This window comes from Mytilus galloprovincialis, chromosome 6 (genome assembly GCF_965363235.1).
Source record: "Mytilus galloprovincialis chromosome 6, xbMytGall1.hap1.1, whole genome shotgun sequence".
Lineage (NCBI taxonomy): Eukaryota > Metazoa > Mollusca > Bivalvia > Mytilida > Mytilidae > Mytilus > Mytilus galloprovincialis.
This window is the reverse complement of record NC_134843.1, coordinates 88253024-88277650: the sequence shown is the minus strand read 5'-3', so window position 1 is coordinate 88277650 and position 24627 is coordinate 88253024. Positions and strand designations below refer to the sequence as shown.

The following is a 24627-nucleotide window of genomic DNA, read 5'->3' as shown; positions in this document are numbered from 1 at the left end:
TATGTTTACATTTTGAAAAATCAGAATTATTGCTCTTTCATTTTAGGAGGAAAAATAAAACCTGCAAAACCTAAAGGTAGGATGTTAGCGTCTATTATTGAATCAAATATTGTCTTTACATATCTTCACCAAATGACTAAAAGCGAAACAGTACCAACGCATTGTATTTTTTTTTGTATCAATAACTCTGAATATGTTTTGTTCACCCATCTTTGAAGTATAAGAGTTACATTTAATGAAAACAATATTTTTATAGGACAAGAGTGTAGAATGAATCTAAAAGGAACCAATTATGGAGGAAACATTAGTAAAACCAGATCGGGTAGAACATGTCAGGCCTGGGGATCGCAAACCCCACAAAAACATAAATTTGGTAAGAAACTGGCTGACCAAAAGAACTATTGTCGTAATCCAGATAATGAGCCACATGGTCCATGGTGCTATACAACTGATGCCAAGAAAAGATGGGAGTATTGTGCTATACCTTATTGTGGTATGTATTACTTGGCGTGATTTTTAACTTTAAATTAGTTAATACCATTGAAAAAGCAAACAAAAAGTAGGTTCGATAAGGTAGGCCATACAGGTAAAAATTTAAAGATTGATTTAAAAATCTATCAGCTTATATGTTTGTACTGTAATCCATTTTATAAAAAAGGGAAAGCAGAAAACCTAATCATTTTGCTACTTAAATTGGTGGCAAAGAGTTTAAAGGATACGATGATGATTTTAAATTTCCAAGAAGATCAAACAAAAATATGTAATTAAATTATTGAGGTAAAATAAACTAAATACTGTTTGCAGCGTTGAAAAGTTTAATACGTGAAGGGAGTTTTTTTAAAGTTTTGACTGACTCTTATATTTCAATGAGAATTAAAACAATAACAAAACAATCACCGTGGAAAGTTAAACATCATTCAACCGTTGATCTATCAGGGGCATATACACAGTAAAAATGTATATAAATGCAATATAACTTTTGAGAAAACAGCTGATAGCATTATATATCATAAAAATAGGCTTTTCATTCCTTTTGGTTATTCTCTATTAAAAACTACTTTATTGGTCAAGTGTTGAAAAATTGAAGAGAGCAAGAAGAAATAGATATGAACCACATAGATAACAGAACTAGCAACACATGTTTTTAGAGGCCAGCTAAAGATATTGAGTTTTCTAAACAAGTAGTCAACTTTTTAAAGATATCACAGAATAAAAATAGGTTTTAAATGTATATCACGCTATAAAAAATGTTGCATAGATACAATTCTCCTTGGTTTTGTCCTAAAATGAATTGAAGGTTATAACTGAAGTTGAGTCAGATTGCATGAAATTAAAAAAGATCATCAATTTATTTGTAAATATTTGTAAGCTTTTCAGAAAAATTTAGAAATATTGCTTTTCCATTTTAGAGAAAAAAGTAAAACCTGCAAAACCAAAAGGTAAGATATTAGTTTTTATCGTTGAATCAACTATTGTTTATACCTATAATTTATTGTTGTAGTTTTAAATTAAATTACGAGATCAAAATAAAAATGTTTATCACATTATAAAAATATTGCATAGATAGTAAATTCCTTGTTTTTAAATATAAGCGCGTCTGACGTACTAAATTATAATCCTGGTACCTTTGATAACTATAAGAAGCTATGGTATGAGTACCAATGAGACAACTCTCCATCCAAGTAACAATAAATAAAAGTGAACCATTGTAGGTCAAAGTACGGTTTCCACGGAGACCTGGCTCACGACGAACAGCAAGCTATAAAAGGACCTAAATATTACAAGACATTAGTGTAAAATCATTCAAATGGAAAACCAATAGTCTAATCTATATTAAAAACGAGAAACGAGAAAGAATAAAAAAAATCTCTTTAACAGACGAGTCTACATATGAACTGAAGGATATTATCCAAGTTGGGTCAGATCGCATGAAATTAAAAAGTCATTTTTTTAGTAAATATTTGTATGCATTTTGAAAAATTATAAGTTACTGCTTTTTTGTTTTTGGGAAAAAAGTAAAACCTGCTAAACCATTAGGTTAGATATTAGTTTCTATCATTGAATCATCTATTATTCATTACTATGATTTATTTGTTTAGTTTTTAATTAAATAACAAAGTCAAAACAGGTTTGATATAAAAATGAATATTGCATATATTAGATAGTTAACATCTTGTGTTTTGTCTAACAAATGATTTGAATGTTAAATCCAAGTGGAGTCAGATTTCATGAAATTTAAAAATCATGTATTTATTTGTGATTTTTTATATACATTTTGAAATGAAAAGTATTGCTCTTATATTTGAGGGAAAAAAGTAATTCCTTCAAAACCTAAAGGTAAGATACTAGTTTTTATCATAAAATTAACTTACTGCTTTTACTACTGTTATCCTGTATTGAAAAAAAAACAAAACTGAGCAAGCGGTAAAAGATAGACAAAGAGAAAAAAAACAAAAGACATAAAAAGACAAAACTTACAAGACCTGTTTTATAAAAGTCTGGCTTAACTTATTGAGTTTCTTTGAACAGGAAGTCACCTGTTCAGTTTAAAAAAAAATACAGAATGGAAATAGGTTTGATATAAAAATGTATATCACGCTATAAAAAATGTTGCATAGATACAATTTTCCTTGGTTTTGTCCTAAAATCTATTTGAAAGTTATAATTCAAGTTGAGTCAGATTGCATGAAATTAAAAATGATAAATTTATTTGTAAATATTTGAATGCATTTTGAATAATTTAGAAATATTGCTTTTCCATTTCAGAGAAAAAAGTAAAACCTGCAAAACCAATAGGTAAGATATTAGTCTCTATAATTGAATCAACTATTATTCATTACTATAGTTTATTTGTTTAGTTTTAAATTAAATTACAAGATCAAAATAGGATTGATATAAAAATGTTTATCACGTTATAAAATATGTTGCATAGATAGTAAATTCCTTGTTTTTAAATATAAGAAGCCAATAAATATGAGTGCCAATGAGACAACTCTCCATCAAAGTAACAATTAATTAAAGTGAACCATTTTAGGTCAAAGTACGGTCTTCAACACGGAGAAATGGCACACGACGAAAAGCAAGCTATAACGGGATCTAAAAATTACAAGTGTAAAACCATTCAAAAAGAAAACCAATGGTATAATCTATATAAAAAACGAGAAACAATAAAAAAATCTCTTTAACAGACCAGTCTACATATGAACTGAAGGATATTATCCAAGTTGGGTCAGATCGCATGAAATTAAAAAGTCATTTTTTTAGTAAATATTTGTATGCATTTTGAAAAATTATGAGTTATTGCTTTTTTGTTTTTGGGAGAAAAGTAAAACTTGCTAAACCATTAGGTTAGATATTAGTTTCTATCATTGAATCATCTATTATTCATTACTATGATTTATTTGTTTTGTTTTTAATTAAATAACAAATAAGTCAAAATAGGTTTGATATAAAAATGAATATTGCATATATTAGATAGTTAACTCCTTGTCTTTTGTCTATCAAATGATTTGAATGTTAAATCCAAGTGGAGTCAGATTTTATGAAATTTATGTATTTATTTTTGATTTTTTGTATACATTTTGAAATGAAAAGTATTGCTCTTATATTTAAGGGAAAAAAGTAATTCCTTCAAAACCTAAAGGTAAGATACTAGTTTTTATCATAAAATTAACTTACTGCTATTATTACTGTTATCCTGTATTGAAAACCACAATACTGAGCAAGCGGTAAAAGATAGGAAGAGAGAAAAAAAAACACATGTCTTATTAGAGTCCAGCTTAACTAAGTGAGTTCTTTGAACAGGAAGTCATTTGTTCAATGTAAAAACGTTTTGTAAACAGTTAATTTATAATTATGAACAAATCAATGATAACTTAAGTCAACTCAGAAGTGCTGACTACTCTGCTGGTAATACCTTCGTTGAATTAAAACTCCACCAGCAGTTGCATCGACCAGTGATTATAAACAAATTCATCATAGATACCAGGATTGAAATTCTATATTTGCGCAAGACTCGTGGTTCGCCTACAAAAGACTCATCAGTGACGCTCGAATTTAAAAATGCACTTAGTACCCAATTTGCACATATAAGCAATAATACATGTAGAAATCTGTGAAACTATTTGTATATTTATGATTTGACTTTATGCACGTCTTTTAACATAGCTTAATATTTTTGAAGATATACAAAACGTTCACAATATACTTATATATATATATATATATATATATATATATATATATATACAGATGAAGTTTTACTTGAAAACATCTGCGGAATTGTTGCACTAAAAGTAAACTTTTATGATGAGCAATTAAATAATGTTCGTGGCATTCAATTCTCAAAAAAATAAATGTATAAATGAAGTTTTTTTTAAATTAGTTAGATTATTTTGAGAAAATTCGATTTGTTTGATTGTAATTTGAAGTATAATTGCAATTTGGGTTCTTCTCTAGACAGGATAATTGATCGTTTATAGGTTGGTTTAACCACATTTTTCTATGATTTATATTAAATCATTCATATGTTTTCAAAATTAAATTGCTTAAACCTTATAGTAAATAGAGAACATCTGCAAAATAAACACAGAATGGTGACTTTGTCAGGATCATTAATAAAAGTAGGTGGATAACTGTCAAAATATGTGCCATTTTGGTACACTCACGTTAAATGTATATAGATCAGATTCACTTCGAGGAAGACAAGCATGTTATACAAGTCCAAAAAAATATAAACTATAGTTATCTGAAGTCGTGACATATGCTTTGCTATATGTAAAATCAATGTACAGTTATCTTTTTATGGACAAGTAACTTATAATTATCAAATAAGAAATTATGCAGAAATGAATTCTTTTTTGATACAAGACATGATAATTTTCGGTGTTTGTCTTTCGTTTTGTAAATCATGGCAATGAAGAACGATCAAAATACAAACAGCATACAAATCAGAAAACAAAAAAGAATGAGTAACAGGAAGCTAAATAAAAAAAGGGTGGGGGATATAAAGATTCTAAAAAAGTTGGCAATTCTTAAAACACATGGGCCACAAGTCGTATTGATTATGTAAGAACAAAATCAGTGATAAGTTTATTTCGGTAGGTTACATTCTGTGAAAAGAGGACGGTATAATGGTTACGACAATCGAAACATCCGTCCTCATCTGTGAAACAGATATTCAATGACGATCAACCAATAAACACTTGGTGCGGTCTTTAAATTCGAACGGATGATTTCAACTTCACCAATTGGTATTCTTGGTTGTACAGCTTTCCTGTAACCAGAAACTCTTGAAATCATGATATAAAATGAAAATTCTGAAATACTTTCTCAACTGGAATTAATATACAAATGTTAATTTGTAAATGTATTATGTATTAATTTCCTATAGGAACTAACTATGCCCTTCGAAGAAAAGCATCACAGAGTTCAACACACAGTTCAAGATTTGCTGCTTCAAAGGCAGTCGATGGAGTGGAAAACACGTTTACACACACAAAGAACCAGAAAAACCCATATTGGAGTGTTGATTTGGGGAAAACTGTCATCGTAAAGCAGATCAATATAATTAACAGAAAAAATTGCTGTGGTGAGGAGTCAGAAAAAAATTGCACTCGTGATAAGATTCAAAATGAATTGACCTGTGATAGATAAGAGTGTTAATTTTTAAATAATTTTTCAAATGTTATACTATTTTAGACATATTTATATGATAATATCAACTATTAACTAAATTAATTTATGTTTAGTCCTTTTTATTATCTTTGGAAAACAACTTTATATCATTAGATAAATAATCCTTTTATCGGAAAAAAAAACACCTTCAAAAAAATTCGGTGAAAGTTTAGGTAAATTATCAACCTACATTGTGAATAATGTACCTGTAAAATCCAGAACGATCTCTAGGTATATCTGTTGAATTTTTTTCAAATAAAATATGAGAGAAATCAACCAGATCATCATCTGGTGATCGAGTCGAGCTTTTTTGAGTCTTATTTTCTGGTTGATGAACACTAAAGACATGTATATCTTAACGAAAAAAAGGAAAACTTGTTTTGAATTAAAATTTGTGTCGATACAAAAAGTGTACTAACTATTTTGAATACAATCGGTGATATGATGATTTGCACAGACTGATTGAAGATTGAAGAACAATGTATATACTCTTGATATTGATATCTTTTCAGGGCATAGGCTGAAGAATATAGCGGTTACAGTTGGCGTAAATATGAATAAGATGAAACATTGCAGTAATTTTAAAGGACCTGGTAAAAATGGACAATTCATAGTGTTAACATGCAAGACTCCAATCTCAGGCCGCTATGTGAAAATTTTGAGAAGTGGAAAAGGTTTTCTCAGTTTGGCAGAAGTTCAAGTAATGGGCCATACAAGTAAACATTTAAAGATTTATTTGAATTTCTATCTGGTTTTTTTTTGTACTGAAATCCGTTTTATTTTCAAAGGAAAAAAGAAAATCCGTTCACTTTGCTGCTTTAACTGGTGTCAAATAGTTTAAAGAATACATTGATTATTAATTTCCATAAACATCAAAAATATGTAATTAAATAATAAAGTTAAAAGGAACTAAAAATAAATGGCCTCATGTTTTTATCAAAATAATCTTGTTTTAACACTCATCTTTTTTATTTTTAATTATCTGCTATTTCTGCACGCATGTTTTAAATATGGTAACATGATATTGACAAATCCAAATGTACGTAAAACCATTGCTTTTATATTTTAGGGAAAAAAGTAATTCCTTCAAAACCTAAAGGTAAGATACTAGTTTTTATCATAAAATTAACTTACTGCTTTTATTACTGTTATCCTGTATTGAAAAAATAAAACTGAGCAAGCGTTAATACTTTCACTACTGAATTTATTTTTTTCGCGGGATTCTCTGCCGAAATTTATTTGCACGAGCCGTTTGCCTGACCGGGATTAATTTGACATGTGCTACAGCAAAAACGACCTCGTAGTTTTGGTCATTGAAAACTCGGGAACCGTAGCGAGTTGTGCGGTCAAATTTTGATAAAATGTAGATAAATATCATAGGTTGAGCGTCCGTAGACTGTTCATAGAGAAAGAAGCAGTTTACCTTAAAAACGCGTGTCGATAACGTAGATTGATTGAGTCAGAAGATAATTTTTGTCATTGCGTACCGTATATCACTTTCACTTACATTCGGCAACATTTCTTATGCACACGTGTGTTTCAAAATGCTATTTCAATGAGCCACTGAATTATTTTCCTTCAAAAACCGTTTTCGTTTTCGTTTTCTTGGCAAAAATACTTGTAAATCGAGACTGTCGTTCACGTAGATTTTGTGGCCGCCACTTGTTTACGGTTTCGAAAGAAGAAAGATAACTCGGGTTCGATAACGGATAATAACTCTTCCAAACGATTTGTATGAATACCCCCAGCGTTGATGTGCGATCATGAACTAATTAATAAAAGCTTTTAACTGCAATAAAAATCGATGGGACTTCCTTGCTTCATGACTTAACCCCAGTAATGCATTAATTCTTCCACATGTGAATGAGATGAAGCTTTCCAATAAATAAAAGTATTAAATCAAGCCAAAAAGTGACTTTTTTTTCTAAATCCATGGATTTGAGTCATGGGGGTCATATAATATAAAAAATATTTAAACATAAATAAATTTACTACAGATAAGCAAATATTCGGCTGTTTCTAAAAAAAAAAAAGAGCCTAATGAATTTATTTTTTTTGGAAAAATGTAAAAATTAAAATCTTGAATATGTAGTCAAAATTTAGGATGTATAATATAACATAAAATTGACAAATACATCAACTGATGTTTGTTAAAGCAGCACAAATAAATACCAAAAGCTGACAATTGATATTTTAAATTTATTTTCATCATAGTTCAATTTATTAATCACTTGAAGTACAGGCAAAGAAGATCATATTATATGCAGACAATTATTTAAAATCATGATATGCACACACAGATGCAAGTCGTTGAAAACTATTGCTAAAAAAGGAATAAAAATACATGTTTTACTGCAGAATGCAGTTTTAAAATTCATTGATGGAAAGCTACATCAGGGAGCTGATGTAGTTTGTAATAACATTTGGAAGCTATGAAATTTGTTTTATTTTCAGTTTATTATGCTGCCTTGAATAGGAGGATTCATATCATAAATTCTAATTTTTAAATTGAGTGAGGACATATGGAAACTATTTTTTTTTAATTTTCTGTTTATGTTGTTGGGCTATTGTTGAGCTATTTAATGGAATGGTTTGTCAAAAGGTAAATAAAAATAACTTGAGTGAGGTTGTTATACTATAACCAATGTTACCAGTCTATTGATTAAACTATTAATCCAGTAGCAAGTCTTACTTACAAATACATGTAAGCCTATATATATTAACGTGGTATGAAAATTCTGCTTACATGTAGTAGTCCCGAAAACAGTGTTAATTCAAGAAGCTGACTTACAAGGTAACAGCCACAAGACCCTAATATGGTCCCATTATCCCATTTCCAATTTGATCAGTCTTTTCTCTTTAGAGTTCTATATGACTTGGCTTCTGAGAGAAGCAGCAATTTCAATACCATTAGAAGTCTCTTTTTGAATACAAAAGAGGTGTTTCATAGTGCAAAAATGGTTGTTTATATGAGAATTACAATAACAATAGGCACTGCCGCACTGGTCATTCATCTTTTGTGTTTGTATGCAACATGAGGGGGAGTAATTTATTATTTTCCACATAATTTTCAAAACAAATAATTGAACCCCTATTGTTTTCAGAAACATACAGGAACAGTACTATTTTACAATCATAAATAATGCCATCTTAACATTAATCAGTAGAAACAAACAACACCTTATGTTTTTCATTTGGAAAAAAAATCACTTTCCTTCAGCTAAAATAAAAATATTTTTCCCTTCTCAATTCTGAAAGAAAAACAATTTTCCCTTCCCTTCCCTTCTAAAACAAATATTATTTTTCACTTCCCTTCTTTGACAATGTTTTCTTTTTAAAAAAAATAGAGAATAAAAACAATTTGTTACATAAAAATAATCATCTTGGCATCTTTCAGTTGTTTTACTCTCTGTCAACAGAATTTGTTTTTTCAAAACAACTTTAAAAAATTTTGTATGCTGAACCAGACTTTTAAAAACCTCTGTTACAAGACGAGATACATCATGGAAAATAATTTACACTCGATTTAAATACGAATAAGATTGCAGAATATTGTCTCATCTTTCCGAACCACTTTTCTGTTTAAATAATAAAGCTATGAGATGTGACAACACGTGTTTTTATGAACCGCACTATTTATAGACTCTCCATTTTCTCAATATCCGGTTCTATTTTTAATGGAAGTGGACTTTCGTTTTGTCGACCTACATACTGCAGTACAGCCTTTCAATGAAAAGAAATAAAATCCGTAGCACTGCAGACTCCTAAGAGTGTCTAAAACGATGACAAAAGACTCTGATTCAATCGGCAATGAAAGGTTGACTATCAAATACATAAAAAGACAAAACTTACAACACATGTTTTATTAAAGTCTGGCTTAACTTATTGAGTTTCTTTGAACAGGAAGTCACCTGTTTAGTATAAAAAAAAATACAGAATGAAAATAGGTTTGATATAAAAATGTATATCACGCTATAAGAAATGTTGCATAGATACAATTTTCCTTGGTTTTGTCCTAAAGTTTAATTGAAAGTTATAATTCAAGTTGAGTCAGATTGCATGAAATTAAACAATGATAAATTTATTTGTAAATATTTGAATGCATTTTGAAAAATTTAGAAATAGTGCTTTTCCATTTCAGTGAAAAAAGTAAAACCTGCAAAACCAATAGGTAAGATATAAGTCTCTATCATTGAATTAACTATTGTTCATTACTATAGTTTATTTGTTTAGTTTTAAATTAAATTACAAGATCAAAATAGGATTGATATAAAAATGTTTATCACGCTATAAAAAATGTTGCATAGATAGTAAATTCCTTGTTTTTAAATATGAGAAGCCAATAAATATGAGTGCCAATGAAACAACTCTCCATCCAAGTAACAATTAATTAAGTGAACCATTTTATGTCAAAGTACGGTCTTCAACACGGAGAAATGGTACACAACAAAAAGCAAGCTATAACGGGATCTCAAAATTACAAGTGTAAAACCATTCAAACAAAAAACCAATGGTATAATCTATATAAAAAACGAGAAACAATAAAAAAAGTCTCTTTAACAGACCAGTCTACATATGAACTGAAGGTTATTATATAAGATGGGTCAGATCGCATGAAAATAATAAGTTATTAAATTTTTTGTATGCATTTTGAAATATTTAGAATTTTTGCTTTTTGATTTAAGGGAAAAAAGTAAAACCTGCAAAACCATTAGGTAAGATACTAGTTTTTTTATCGTTGAATCAACTATTGTTCATTACTATAATTTATTTGTTAGTCTTAAATTAAATAACAAGATCAAAATAGGCTTATATAAAAAAGGAATATTGCATTGATAGTTAATTCCTTGTGTTTTGTCTAACAAATGATTTGAATGTTGAATCCAAGTAGAGTCATATTTCATATAATTAAAAAATCAGGATTTTTTTTGTGATTATTTGATTACATTTTAAAAATCAAAAGTATTGATCTAATATTTTAGGGAAGAAAGTAATTCCTTCAAAACCAAAAGGTAAGATACTAGTTTTTATCATAAAAATAACTTACTGCTATAATTACTGTTATCCTGTATTAAAAAGAACAATACTGAGCAAGCATTAAAAGAAAACAAAAAGACATAAAAAGACAAAACTTTTAACACATGTCTTATTAGAGTCCAGCTTAACTTAGTGAGTTCTTTGAACAGGAAGTCGTTTGTTCAATGTGAAAAAGTTTTGTAAACAGTTAATTTATAATTATGAACAAATCAATGATAACTCAAGTCAACTCAGAAGTGCTGACTACTCTGCTGGTAATACCCTCGTTGAATTAAAACTCCACCAGCAGTGGCATCGACCAGTGATTATAAACAAATTCATCATAGATACCAGGATTGAAATTCTATATTTGCGCCAGACTCGTGGTTCGCCTACAAAAGACTCATTAGCGACGCTCGAATTAAAAATGCACCTAGTACCCAATTTGCACCTATAAGCAATAATACATGTGGAAATCTGTGAAACTATTTGTATATTTATGATTTGACTTTTAACATAGCTAAAACGTTCACATTATACTTATATATATATACAGATCAAGTTTTACTTGAAAACATCTACGGAATCGTCGCACTCAAAGTAAACTTTTATGATGAGCAATTAAATAATGTTCGTGGCATTCAATTCTCAAAAAAATAAATGTATAAATGAAGTTTTTTTTAAATTAGGTAGATTATTTTGAGAAAATTCGATTTGTTCGATTGTAATTTGAAGTATAATTGCAATTTGGGTTCTCCTCCAGACATGATAATTGATCGTTTATAGGTTGGTTTAACCACATTTTTCTATGATTTATATTAAATCATTCATATGTTTTCAAAATTAAATTGCTTAAACCTTATAGAGAACATCTGCAAAATAAACACAGAACGGTGACTTTGTCAGGATCATTAATAAAAGTAGGTGGATAACTGTCAAAATATGTGCCATTTTGGTACACTCACGTTAAATGTATATATCAGATTCACTTCGACGAAGAAAAGCATGTTATACAAGTCCAGAAAATATAAACTATAGTTATCTGAAGTCGTGACATATCCTTTGCTATATGTAAAATCAATTATACAGTTATTTTTTTTATGGACAAGTAACTTATAATTATCAAATAAGAAATTATGAAGAAATGAATTCTTTTTTGATACAAGACATGAAAGTTTTCGGTGTTTGGCTTACGTTTTGTAAATCATGACAATGAAGAACGATCAAATATAAAACAGCATACAAATCAGAAAACAAAAAAGAATGAGTAACAGGAAGCTAAATAAAAAAAAAGGTGGGGAATATAAAGATTCTAAAAAAGTTGGCAATTCTTAAACCACATGGGCCACCAGTCGTATTGATTATGTAAGAACAAAATCAGTGATAAGTTTATTTCGGTAGGTTACATTCTGTGAAAAGAGGACGGTAAAATGGTTACGACAATTGAAACATCCGTCCTCATCTGTGAAACAGATATTCAATTACGATCAACCAATAAACACTTGGTGCGGTCTTTATCTTTCGAACGGATGATTTCAACTTCACCAATTGGTATTCTTAGTTGTACAGCTTTCCTGTCACCAGAAACTCTTGAAATCATGATATGTAATGAAAATTCTGAAATACTTTCTCAACTGGAATTAATATACAAATGTTAATTTGTAAATGTATTATGTATTAATTTCCTACAGGAACTAACTATGCCCTTCGAAGAAAAGCATCGCAGAGTTCAACACACAGTTCAAGATTTGCTGCTTCAAAGGCAGTCGATGGAGTGGAAAACACGTTTACACACACAAAGAACCAGAAAAATCCATATTGGAGTGTTGATTTGGGGAAAACTGTCAGCGTAAAGCAGATCAATATAATTAACAGAAAAAATTGCTGTGGTAAGGAGTCAGAAAAAAATTGCACTCGTGATAAGATTCAAAATGAATTGACCTGTGATAGATAAGACATTTTTTACATAATTTTTCAAATGTTATACTATTTTAGACATATTCATATGATAATATCAACTAACTAAATTAATTTATGTTTAGTCCTTTTTATTATCTTTGGAAAACAGCTTTATATCATTTAATAAATAATCCTGTTATCGGTAAATAATCACCTTAAAAAAAATCGGTGAAAGTTTAGGTAAATTATTATTCTACATTGTGAGTAATGTACCTGTAAAATCCAGAACGATCTCTAAGTATATCTGTTGATTTTTTTCAAAAACAACATGAGAGAAATCAACTAGATCATCATCTGGTGGTCGAGTCAAGTTTTTTCGAGTCTTATTTTCTGGTTGATGAACACTTAAGACATGTATATCTTAACGAAAAGAAGGAAAACTTGTTTTGAATTAAAATTTGTGTCAATACAAAAAGTGTACTTACTTTTTTGAATACAATCGGTGATATGATGATTGGCACAGACAGATTGAAGATTGAAGAACATTAATGAGAAAACTTTGATATTGGTATCTTTTCAGGTAATAGGCTGAAGAATATAGCGGTTACAGTTGGCGTAAATCTTAAAAAGATGAAACATTGCAGTAATTTTAAAGGACCTGGTAAAAATGGACAATTCATAGTGTTAACATGCAAGACTCCAATCTCAGGCCGCTATGTGAAAATTTTGAGAAGTGGAAAAGGTTTTCTCAGTTTGGCAGAAGTTCAAGTGATGGGCCATACAAGTAAACATTTTAAGATTTATTTGAATTTCTATCTGGTTTTTTTTTGTACTGAAATCCGTTTTATTGGTAAAAGGAAAAAAGAAAATCCGTTCGTTTTGCTGCTTCAACTGGTGTTAAATAGTTTAAAGGATACATTGATTATTAATTTCCAAAAACATCAAAAATATGTAATTAGATGATTGAGTAAAAATGAACTAAAAATAAATGGCCTCATGTTTTTTATCAAAATAATCTTGTTTTAACACCAATCTTTTTAGTTTTACTTATCTGCTATTTTTGCACGCATGATTTAAATATGGTAACATGATATTGACAAATCCAAATGTACATAAAACCATTGCTTTTATATTTTAGGGAAAAAAGTAATTCCTGCAAAACCAAAAGGTTAGATACTTGTTTCTATTATAGAATCAAATTACTGCTTTTATTTCTGTTATTCTGTTTTGAAAAATACAATATTGTTCACACGTTTAAAATTAAAGAGAGCAAGAAGAAAATAAATATGAAAAATTTAGAATAACTGCACTTTCATTTAGGGTGAAAAGTAAAACATGTAAAACCAAAAGGTAGGATGTTAGTTTTACATTGAATCAACTTTTGTACATTACTACTATTTTGTATTGAAAATTACTATATTGTACAAGAGTTTAACAATGATTTACACAAAAAGAAATAAATATACAACACATAAAAAGACAGAACTAGCAACATAGAAGACTGAAATGTGTATTGGTAATGAAAATCATTTATTTACCAAATTCATTAATTCTTAACAAGAAAATGTAATTTATTTGGTTTCAAGAATTATGAGAATCTTGAAGACATGCATTTTGATAGATGGCCATCCATCAACGAGAAAGAACATTAAGAAATCAAATTGTCTGTCTGTCACCTATGTTTGATTAACTCTACTTTTTATTGATGGGCTTGTTTTTATTATCTTTGATATGTTATTGTGTTATTCACAAAGTATGAAATATTTCTTGTAACAATATGGTTGTTTCTTGTTTTTAATTACTCAGTTATCACAGTTAGCGTAAAAATGACAACAGTATCAACATAATTGCATGTTTTTATTAAAAATAAATCATATTTTAATGCCAATCTGTGTAGTTCTAATTATCTGCTTATTTTTGCACGAACAATTTAAATATGTAAACATAATATTGACAAATATGCATGCACGTTAAATCGTTGCTCTTTTATTTTAGGTAAAAAAATAATTCCTGCAAAATCAAAAGGTAAGATACTGGTTTCTATTATGAATCTCCTAAGTGCTAGTATAACTGTTATTCTGTATTAAGAAATACAATATTAGTCACATTTTGAAAAATTGAAGAAAGCAAGAAAAAATCAATATGAACCACTAGAAACACTTGTTTTTTAGAGGCAAGCTAAATTTACTGAGTTTTTTTTAACAAGTAGTCATTTATTTTTTGTTTTTAAAAGAAATTACAGAATCAAAATAGAATCGATATATTAATGTATATCACGCTATAAAAAATGTTGCAAAGATATTAATTCCTTGTTTTTGTCTATCAAATGAATTGAAGGTTATAATCCAAATTAAAAAATCATAAATCTATTTGTAATAATATGTATACATTTTGAAAAATGATAATTATTACTCTTTCATTTGAGGGGGAAAAGTATTACCTGCAAAACCAAAAGGTTGGATGTTAGCTACTATTACTGAATCACATTTTGTCTTTACAAAATATATGTCTTTACCAAATGCCTAAATGCGAAATAGAACCAATGCATTGCATTTTTTTCTTGTATCAATAACTCTAATATAAAAAAAAATATGTGGTATGATTGCCAATGAGACAACTCTCCACAAGAGACCAAAGTGACACAGAAATTAACAACAATAGATAGGTCACCTTAGGGACTTCAACAATGAGCAAAGCCTATACCGCATAGTAATTAAGCTATAAAAGGACCCGAAATGACAATGTAAATTAATTCAAACGAGAAAACTAATGGCCTTTTTTATATAAAAAAATAAACGAAAAACAAATATGTAACACATAAACAAACGACAACTACTGAATTACAGGCTGCTGACTTGGGACAGACACATACATAATATGTTTTGTTCACCCATCTTTGAAATACTTGAGTTACATTTAATGAAAACAATATTTCCATAGGCCAACAGTGTAGAATGAATCTGTTAGGAGCTAATTATGGAGGAAATATTAGTAAAACCAGATCGGGTAGAACATGTCAGGCCTGGGGATCGCAAACCCCACAAAAACATAAATTTGGTAAGAAACTGGCTGACCAAAAGAACTATTGTCGTAATCCAGATAATGAGCCACATGGTCCATGGTGCTATACAACTGATCTCAACAAAAGATGGGAGTATTGTGCTATACCTTATTGTGGTATGTATTGCTTGGCGTTTTTTTTTTTTTAACTTTAAATAAGTTAATACCATTGACAAAAACAGACTCTGATAATATATACTTAGTATCGGACTGTGTTCAACAATCATTTTAAAAGTTTATGGACAACATTTAAGATGCAATGATATCCATATTCCACGAAGAAGAAAAAAAGTAATTAAATTATTGAGTTAAAATTAACTAAATACTGTTTGGAGGGTTGAAAAGTTCAGTGTATGAAGGAAGTTTTTTTCAAAGTTTTGACTGGCTCTGATATTTCAATGAAAAGTAAAACAAGAACAAAACAATCACCCAGGAAAGGTAAACACCAATCGTTGATCTGTAAGGGGCATATATATAAATGTAATACTTTTTGAAAAAAAAATGTTGGCATTATATATCATAAAGATAGGCTTTCTGTTTTTCATTCCTTTTGGTTATTGGGTATTAAAAACTACTCCACTGGTCAAGCTTTGAAAAATTGAAGAGAGCAAGAAGAAATAAAATTGAACCACATAGAAAAACAGAAATAGCAACACATGTTTTTAGAGGCCAGCTAAAGTTATTGAGTTTTCTTGACAATAAGTCATTTATTTAGTTTTTAAAAGATATCAAACAATCAGAATAGGTTTGATATAAAAATGTATATCACGCTATAAAAAATATGCATAGATACAATTTTCTTTGGTTTTGTCCTAAAAATTAATTGAAGGTTACAATTCAAATTGAGTCAGATTGAATGAAATTAAAAAAAATCATCAATTCATTTATTAATGTTTGTATGTATTTTGAAAAAATTAGAAATATTGCTTTTCCATATCAGAGAAAAAAGTAAAACCCGCAAAACAAATAGGTAAGATATTAGTTTCTATCATATCATCAACTATTGTTCATTACTATAATTCATTTGTTTAGTTTTAAATTAAGTTACAAGCTATAAACAGGTTTGAAATAAATATGTTGATCATCCTATATAAAATGTTGCATAGATAGTGTAAATTCCTTTTTTTTAAATATAAGAATCTATTTATGAGTGGCAATGAGACAACTATCCATCCAAGTAACAATTAAGAAAAATAAACTGTTATAGGTCAAAGTACAGTCTTGAACACGGAGACTTCGATCACGACGAACAGCAAGCTATAAGGGGACCTAAATGTTACAAGTGTATAATCATTCAAACGGAAAACTAATGGTCTAATCTATATAAAAAAACGAGAAACAATAAAAAAAAAATCACATTAACAAACGAGTCTACATATGAACTGAAGGTTAGTATCCAATTTGAATCAGATCGCCCGGAATTAAAAAGTCAAAATATTTGTATGCTTTTTGAAATATTTAGAATTATTGCTTTTTTATTTTAGGGAAAAAAGTAAAACCTGCAAAACCAATAGGTAAGATATAAGTTCCTATCAATGAATCAACTATTATTCATTAATATGATTCATTTGTTTAGTTTTGAATTAATTAACAAGATCAAAATACGTTTAATATAAAAATGAATATTGCATAGATAGTTAGTTCCTTGTGTTTTGTCTAACAAACGATTTGTTAAATTTAAGTGAAGTCAGTTTTTATGAAATAAAAAAGTTTTTTTATGATTATTTGTATACATTTTGAAAATGAAAAGTATTGCTCTTAAATTTTAGGGAAAAAAGTAATTCCTTCAAAACCTAAAGGTAAGATACTAGTTTTTATCATAAAAATAACTTACTGCTATTATTACTGTTATCCTGCAAGGTATTTCATTATTACGTCAATGTGATTATCTAAAGAGCAATTCCACATCATTTGCAGGGAACTTTATATCAATCAAAGGGCATAGAAGTTAACAACTATAGACCTCCGTACGTCCTTCAACAATTAGAAAAAGTAATAATACTAAATACTAAATATTAAACACTAGAAAGTCATGAAATGACAAATGTATAACAATTTAGACGAGAAAATTAACGGCCTAATTTTTTCATTAAAATGATCTTAGTTTTAAAATTATCTGCTTATTTCTGCTCGCATAATTTGTTTATTCTTTAGTTTTCTATGTTGTGTCATGTGTACTATTGTTTTTCTGTTTGTCTTTTTCATTTTTAGCCATGGCGTTGTCAGGTTGTTTTAGATTTATGAGTTTGACTGTCCCTTTGGTATCTTTCGTCCCTCTTTTATTACCACTTGGTTGATGTCTCTGCTGGTGGACATTTTGTCCCCGAGGACATCATCCGCCCAGTAACAAAACTACAATTGCATGAACTTACGAAGATCAAACAGGAAACTGGCTCGGACGTCGCCCAGTATAAAAAGGTCCGAAACAGACGTCACCATGGACACAGTGTCGTCTGATATGTCAGGTGTCCCCTCATCACCAGACATAACAAATATCTCAAACACGACTCATTCAGATCATCGTCCTAGTGACAATAGCAATATTACACATATACAGCCATGTTCAGTTCTCCTTAAAGACATTTTGATTTTTAATGACACAGTACAACACTGTCGCATTTCAAAATGTGAGATCAAAGGCTGCAAAACATGTGCTATTTCAATTACAGATGCTGAATTCACTAGCAATTTGACCAAGAGGTCATATTTTACCAGAAGTTACGATGATCTGAATTGTAAATCGATAAATGTCGTCTACGGATAAGAGTGCAACCATTGCGGATTGGTATACGTCGGTGAAACGAAAGGAAGGCTAAACAAACATATGTTCGGTCATAGATCAGACATTAACCTCAATGCTAACGACATTCTATAACAGCATTTCAATCAGCCCGATCATTCAATCGTTTCTATGACAGTTCGCATGATCGAAAAGATATACCATAGCTCTAACAATCCTAATCTTTCAACGACTCTCCGTAGACAAAAAGAAGACTACTGGATTAGACAATTGGGAACTGCAACACCGTATGGCTGCAATGACAAAATTGATGGTATAGGTATTCTATCTAGTCCTTCGTGTAACTCGGTGAATGTGATGAATATTTTACAACTCGACTCCTCGACGTAGACGCAGTCATGGTCATCGTCATTATACATCACCTTCTCTGCATGATGTCTCTATTGATGACTTGCTGTCATTCATACAAAAGCCGTTAGGTATTCATCACATTCGCACGAAACTTTATTCATTACCCCTTTCAAAACTTCATTCTCTGTTCAATTTATGTTTGGAATCCACTGTTACAAACCCTCATTCAAACCAATACAAACTTCAAGCTATAATTTCGGATATTGCAAGTCACAGACTTTTCAAGCCAGTTCGCATTGGAAAAGACGAAAAAGAGAAAAGATCTTTTCTAAATCTTCCCTTTGCCAATAAAGGTCTCGATGGCGTCAACCTAGGCAATATTCTTCATCATAAATTAGTTCAATCGAAAATACCTCCTTATTTCAAAGACCAGTCTGTACCAATAATTTCTTATACCTATACCAAACCTATTGCAACTAAAATTTTCAATTACAAACGCGTTTTGCAGAATCTCGATATTGACGACTTCAAGTCTAAACCTCCTGATTGCACTTGTGCTAGTTCCCAATTCATATATAATCCTGCTGGCCACGTTATTACCGGTGACCTTAACATTGTTAATAACACTTCTCTACGAAATGTGTTATCGAAAGGTCCGAAATATCGTGAGCCTAAATCCATCAATTGGAAATACAACTTTAAAATTTTGATGGACTCAGTCGAGGATTATGCCAGGCAATGGGCTTAACGTGAAAAGGAAGACGTAGACACTCTATCCGAATGGATAAAGGCAGTGAGGTCGTTAATACAAATCAGAATCAAGAAACTGAATGGGTCCATCAATGCCCATGCTATGTCAATCTTTAAAGATCCAAATGTTGCTAAACACTTATCCGACCTCCATGATAAATATGTTGTTGTCCCCGCAGACAAAGCCCCAAATAACATCGTTTTTGTCTTTAAAAGTCACTACATTAATTGCTTGATAAACGAATTAGGTATAGACAATTCACTTGGAAACTCAACATATACCCTCACGACACTTACCAAAGAGGAAATCCAGGATAATCATAGGTCTGTTCTTTGTTCCTTTGGTTTTTCAACCAAAGATAAAGAACTGGATCTTCCATCACTGTATTGGATACCTAAACTACATAAGTGTCCTTACAAGTCTTCCAAGTGCTCCACGAAACCTCTTTCTAAATTATTAACATCTATTTTATCAGCAATCAAAGACGGGCTTCAAAGTTATTGTGAAACTGCCTATTCTAGAGGTGGCGTGAATCAGATGTGGATACTTAAAAATTTCAAAGATCTTTTAGAGTACATACAATCTAACTCTCTTTAATCTTGTAACAGTATTAAAACATTTGACTTTTCTACTCTTTACACAAGTATTCCACATTCCAAACTAAAAGACAAATTGAAAGAGTTGGTATTACTTTGCTTCATAAAAAAGAATGGCCAACGTAGATACAAGTATCTTGTCTTAGGGAGGGATAAATCATACTTTGTAAAGAATCATTCTGATTCAAACAAAAAATTCTCTGAAACCGATATTATCAAGATGCTTGATTTCTTGATTGACAACATATTTGTAACGTTCGGAGGACGTGTTTTTCAACAGACTGTCGGCATCCCAATGGGAACAAACTGTGCCCCTCTACTTGCCGACTTGTTTCTTTATTATTATGAGGCTGACTTCATGCAGGAACTTCTTCGGAAGAAAGATAAGAAGTTAGCAATATCCTTTAACTCTACTTTCCGCTATATAGATGACGTTCTTTCACTAAACAATTCAAAATTTGGTGACTATGTGGAACGCATCTATCCCATCGAATTGGAGATAAAGGATATTACAGATACAGTTAAGTCGGCTTCATATCTTGACTTACATCTAGAAATTGACAATGAGGGTCGGTTGAAAACAAAACTTTACGACAAAAGAGATGATTTCAGCTTTCCAATTGTGAACTTTCCATTTCTAAGTAGCAACATTCCAGCAGCACCTGCATACGGGGTATATATCTCCCAATTGATACGATATTCCCGTGCTTGCATTTCCTATCATGATTTTCTTGATAGAGGGTTACTGCTCACAAGGAAGCTATTAAACCAAGAGTTCCAAATGGTGAAGTTGAAATCATCCCTTCGTAAATTTTACGGACGCCATCACGAGTTGGTTGACCGTTATGGAATAACCGTTTCACAAATGATATTGGATATGTTCCTCACGTCGTAACTACAATCCCCTTCCCTTTCATGAATGTGACCTACCGAATTAGACTATTTACCGGATTTGTAATCACATAAGCAACACGACGGGTGCCACATGTGGAGCAGGATCTGCTTACCCTTCCGGAGCACCTGAGATCACCCCTACTTTTTGGTGGGGTTCGTGTTGTTTATTCTTTAGTTTTCTATGTTGTGTCATGTGTACTATTGTTTTTCTGTTTGTCTTTTTCATTTTTAGCCATGGCGTTGTCAGTTTGTTTTAGATTTATGAGTTTGACTGTCCCTTTGGTATCTTTCGTCCCTCTTTTAAATATGGAAACATCATACAGACAAATCTGCATGTACGTAAAATCATTGCTCTTATATTTTAGGGAAAAAGGTAGTTCCTGCAAAACCAAAAGGTTAGATACTGGTTTTTATTATAAAATCAAATAACAGCTATTATTACTGTTCTCTTGTATTAAAAAATATAATATTTTTCGCACGTTTAAACATAAATGAGAGCAAGAAGAAATATAAATGAAAAAATATTTATTTCGAAAAGTAAAATCCGCAAAACCAAAAGGTAGGATGTTAGTTGTTACATTGAATCCATTTGAGAACAGTACCGCTATTATTTATTGAAACATACTATATTGTACAAGAGTTTAAAAATGATTTACACGAAAAGAAATGAATATGTTACACATAAAAAGACAGAACTAGCAACAAAGAAGACTAAAATGCATATTTGTAATGAGAAACATATATTTACCAAATTTATTAGTTCTCAACAAGTAAATTTAATTTATAAAGTTTCAAGTATTATGAGAATCTTGAAGTAATTCATGTTTGATAGATGGACCCTCATCAACGAGAAAAAACATTAAGAAATCAAATTGTCTGTCTGTCACCTATTCGATCATGATTGGTTAATTTATTTTTTTATTGATAAGCTTTTTTTCACCTTTGATGTTATTGTGTTATTCACAAATGATGCAATTGTTCTTGAAACAATGTGTTTTTTTTTTCCTGTTTTTGATTACTTAATTATCACAGCAGGCGTAACAATGACAACAATATTAACATAATTGCTTGTTTTTAAAAAAATATCATTTTTAATGCCAATCTGTGTAGTTCTATTTATCTGCGAATTTTATCACGAACAATTTAAATATGTAAACATGATATTGACAATTCTGCATGCACTTGTTTATTTTAGGGAAAAAAGTAATTCCTGCAAAACTAAAAGGTAAGATACTAGTTTCTCTCTTAAGATCGACTTCTTGCTATCATTACTATTATTCTGTACTAAAAAATATATAATAGTGGTCAGATGTTAAAAAAATGAAGAAAGCAAGAAGAAATAAATATGAACCACATAGAAGACAGAACTAGCAACACGTGTCTTTTTAGAGGCCAGCTTACATTATTGAGTCTTTTGAACAAGTAGTCAATTGTTAATTTAAAAAAAAGATAAATACAGAATCAAAATAGGTTTAATTTAAAAATGTTTATCATGCAATAACAAAATGTTGCATAGATAGTAAATCCCTTGTTTTTGTACTTATAAATAAATTGAAAGTTATAATCCAAGTTGAGTCAGAATGCTTGAAAAATAAAAAATATTATCAATGATAAATACTGTAGTAGAAAATCAAAAAGAAATCTTGACGCAAACAAAATTATTTTATGAGAAGCTTTACAGAAGACAAGAGAGTACGAAAGATGTCAATATATCAGGGGAAATACCATTTCAAACACATAAATTAAATGATAATGAAAAAGATTCTTTAGAAGGTAATATTACCTTTAGTGGGGTAACACAATCATTGCAAAGGATGAAAAATAATAACAGCCCCCCCTTCAGATGGCTTCGCAGCAGAACTTTTTAAAGAGTTTTGGATAGATATTGGAAATTTGTCTTTAGGTCAAAAAATGATGCATATGAAAAAGGGGAAATAAAATGTCCGTCACACAGAAGCAAGGAGTAATCACATGTATTCCAAAGGAAGGTAAATCAAGACAGTTTTTAAAAAAAAGCGTACAATTACCCTTTTACACTCAACTTATAAATTAGCATCTAGCTCTATAGCAGGGAGAATAAAGTAAATTCTTTAAAACAAACTAATTAATTCTGACCAAACATTAAAATATTTTTCAGGTCAAACAAAGGTTCAAAAGACATGTATAATATTTTAAATCAAGGTGCGATACCAGTTGTAATAACAGCTGAGCGAAAATGGGAGGGTATATTGAATAATGTTATAGTGAATTGGAAAAAAATCCATAACTGTGTCACTAAAATTTCAAAAAATACCAAGCTCTGTTGGTCTCAATACCGAATTCGCCTTATTTTAGGTATTAATACTTTACTTTTGAAAATGAACCTTGTATAGTGTAATGTATGTACATTTTGCAAGGAAGAACCAGGAAGCATAGAACACTTATTGTGGGTCTGTCATATTGTAGGAGAGATTTGGCACAATCGGAATGCCTGGATTTTAAAAACAACACATTATTGAAATTCCATTAATTGTGGATATAGTTATGTTTGGTCTTTATGATAACTATAAACTGAATTTTATAAAAAATAAAGACATTTTACTTGTAAAGTATTTCATATACAGATTAAAGATGCAAGAGGAAAAACCTCGTATAGAGGGACTTTAAAACTATATCAAAGAAAATATAAATTTAGAAAAACAAACATATTTCCTCAAAAAATATGAGTGTGAAAGACTATAACATGTACTAGAACCCCTGGGATAAAGTCATTAAATAATTTAATAGTGAACTATTATGTATAAAAGTACTTTAAATGTAATTTCCATTATCACTATAGATATTTTTATGAAAATGTTATACTTCGTCCATATGTTAAAGTGAATTTATATAATCAGGGATTCTACATAATCCCTGCAATTTTCAGGGTTTATGTAGAATCCCTGGTTAGTTAAGGGATTATATATAATCACTGAAATGTTTAAGGGATTATGTATGGGTTCGAATCCCGGCGAGGGAAGAACAAAAAAATTGCGAAAGCAAATTTACAGATCTAACATTGTTTGGTTGAAATTTAGACGAGTTGTATATACAGAATGTACACAGCCATGTATCACCATCACTGCTGGTGATCCGATTGATAAATCTGTTGTAGAGTTGTCACTGGTTCAGACGTGCTTATAAATATAATTATTTATGTGACTGTACCTTACATTAATTTGTAGGATCCTTTACTATAGATAGTTTAGCTGATCTGTAAAAATAATATCTTCATGCCTTATATATCATGTACTGTAGTACGACGCTAGATTAAAACTGACGCGAAAAGGTAAAACCCGGCCCCCGAAAAATTCATTTTTATGAAGCCCAGGTGGGCGTGTGGTTTAGCGCGCCGGTTACAGTGCAGGCGAATTGGTGTCACGATATCTCAGTAGCATGGGTTCGAATCCCGGCGAGGGAATAAACAAACATTTGCGAAAGCAATTTACAGATCTAACATTGTTGGGTTGATGTTTAGACGAGTTGTATATATATATATATATATATGTATATATATTGTATACCGTTATATCATATCATATTATTATTACTATTTTTGTTAAACCTTATTTGCTTGATTATGCTTATTTATCTTGTTTGTTTTTTTATGTGCCACTATAGATAAT

The 24627-nt window shown here is 30.1% G+C and overlaps 1 protein-coding gene across 1 annotated transcript in view; it reads left to right on the top strand.

The window, feature by feature from the left end:
* Positions 1-24627, top strand: part of LOC143080614 (uncharacterized) — a 246730-nt gene that overhangs the window by 158861 nt on the left and 63242 nt on the right. The window contains exons 88-108 of the mRNA XM_076256539.1: positions 47-76; positions 257-493; positions 1410-1439; positions 2308-2337; positions 2767-2796; positions 3614-3643; positions 5393-5590; positions 6189-6392; positions 6746-6775; positions 9818-9847; positions 10362-10391; positions 10659-10688; positions 12384-12581; positions 13172-13375; positions 13730-13759; positions 14587-14616; positions 15532-15768; positions 17136-17165; positions 17421-17450; positions 21349-21378; positions 22179-22208. Of these exons, the coding sequence (XP_076112654.1) occupies positions 47-76; positions 257-493; positions 1410-1439; positions 2308-2337; positions 2767-2796; positions 3614-3643; positions 5393-5590; positions 6189-6392; positions 6746-6775; positions 9818-9847; positions 10362-10391; positions 10659-10688; positions 12384-12581; positions 13172-13375; positions 13730-13759; positions 14587-14616; positions 15532-15768; positions 17136-17165; positions 17421-17450; positions 21349-21378; positions 22179-22208 (1728 nt within the window). The remainder of the gene's footprint in view (positions 1-46; positions 77-256; positions 494-1409; positions 1440-2307; positions 2338-2766; positions 2797-3613; positions 3644-5392; positions 5591-6188; positions 6393-6745; positions 6776-9817; positions 9848-10361; positions 10392-10658; positions 10689-12383; positions 12582-13171; positions 13376-13729; positions 13760-14586; positions 14617-15531; positions 15769-17135; positions 17166-17420; positions 17451-21348; positions 21379-22178; positions 22209-24627) is intronic.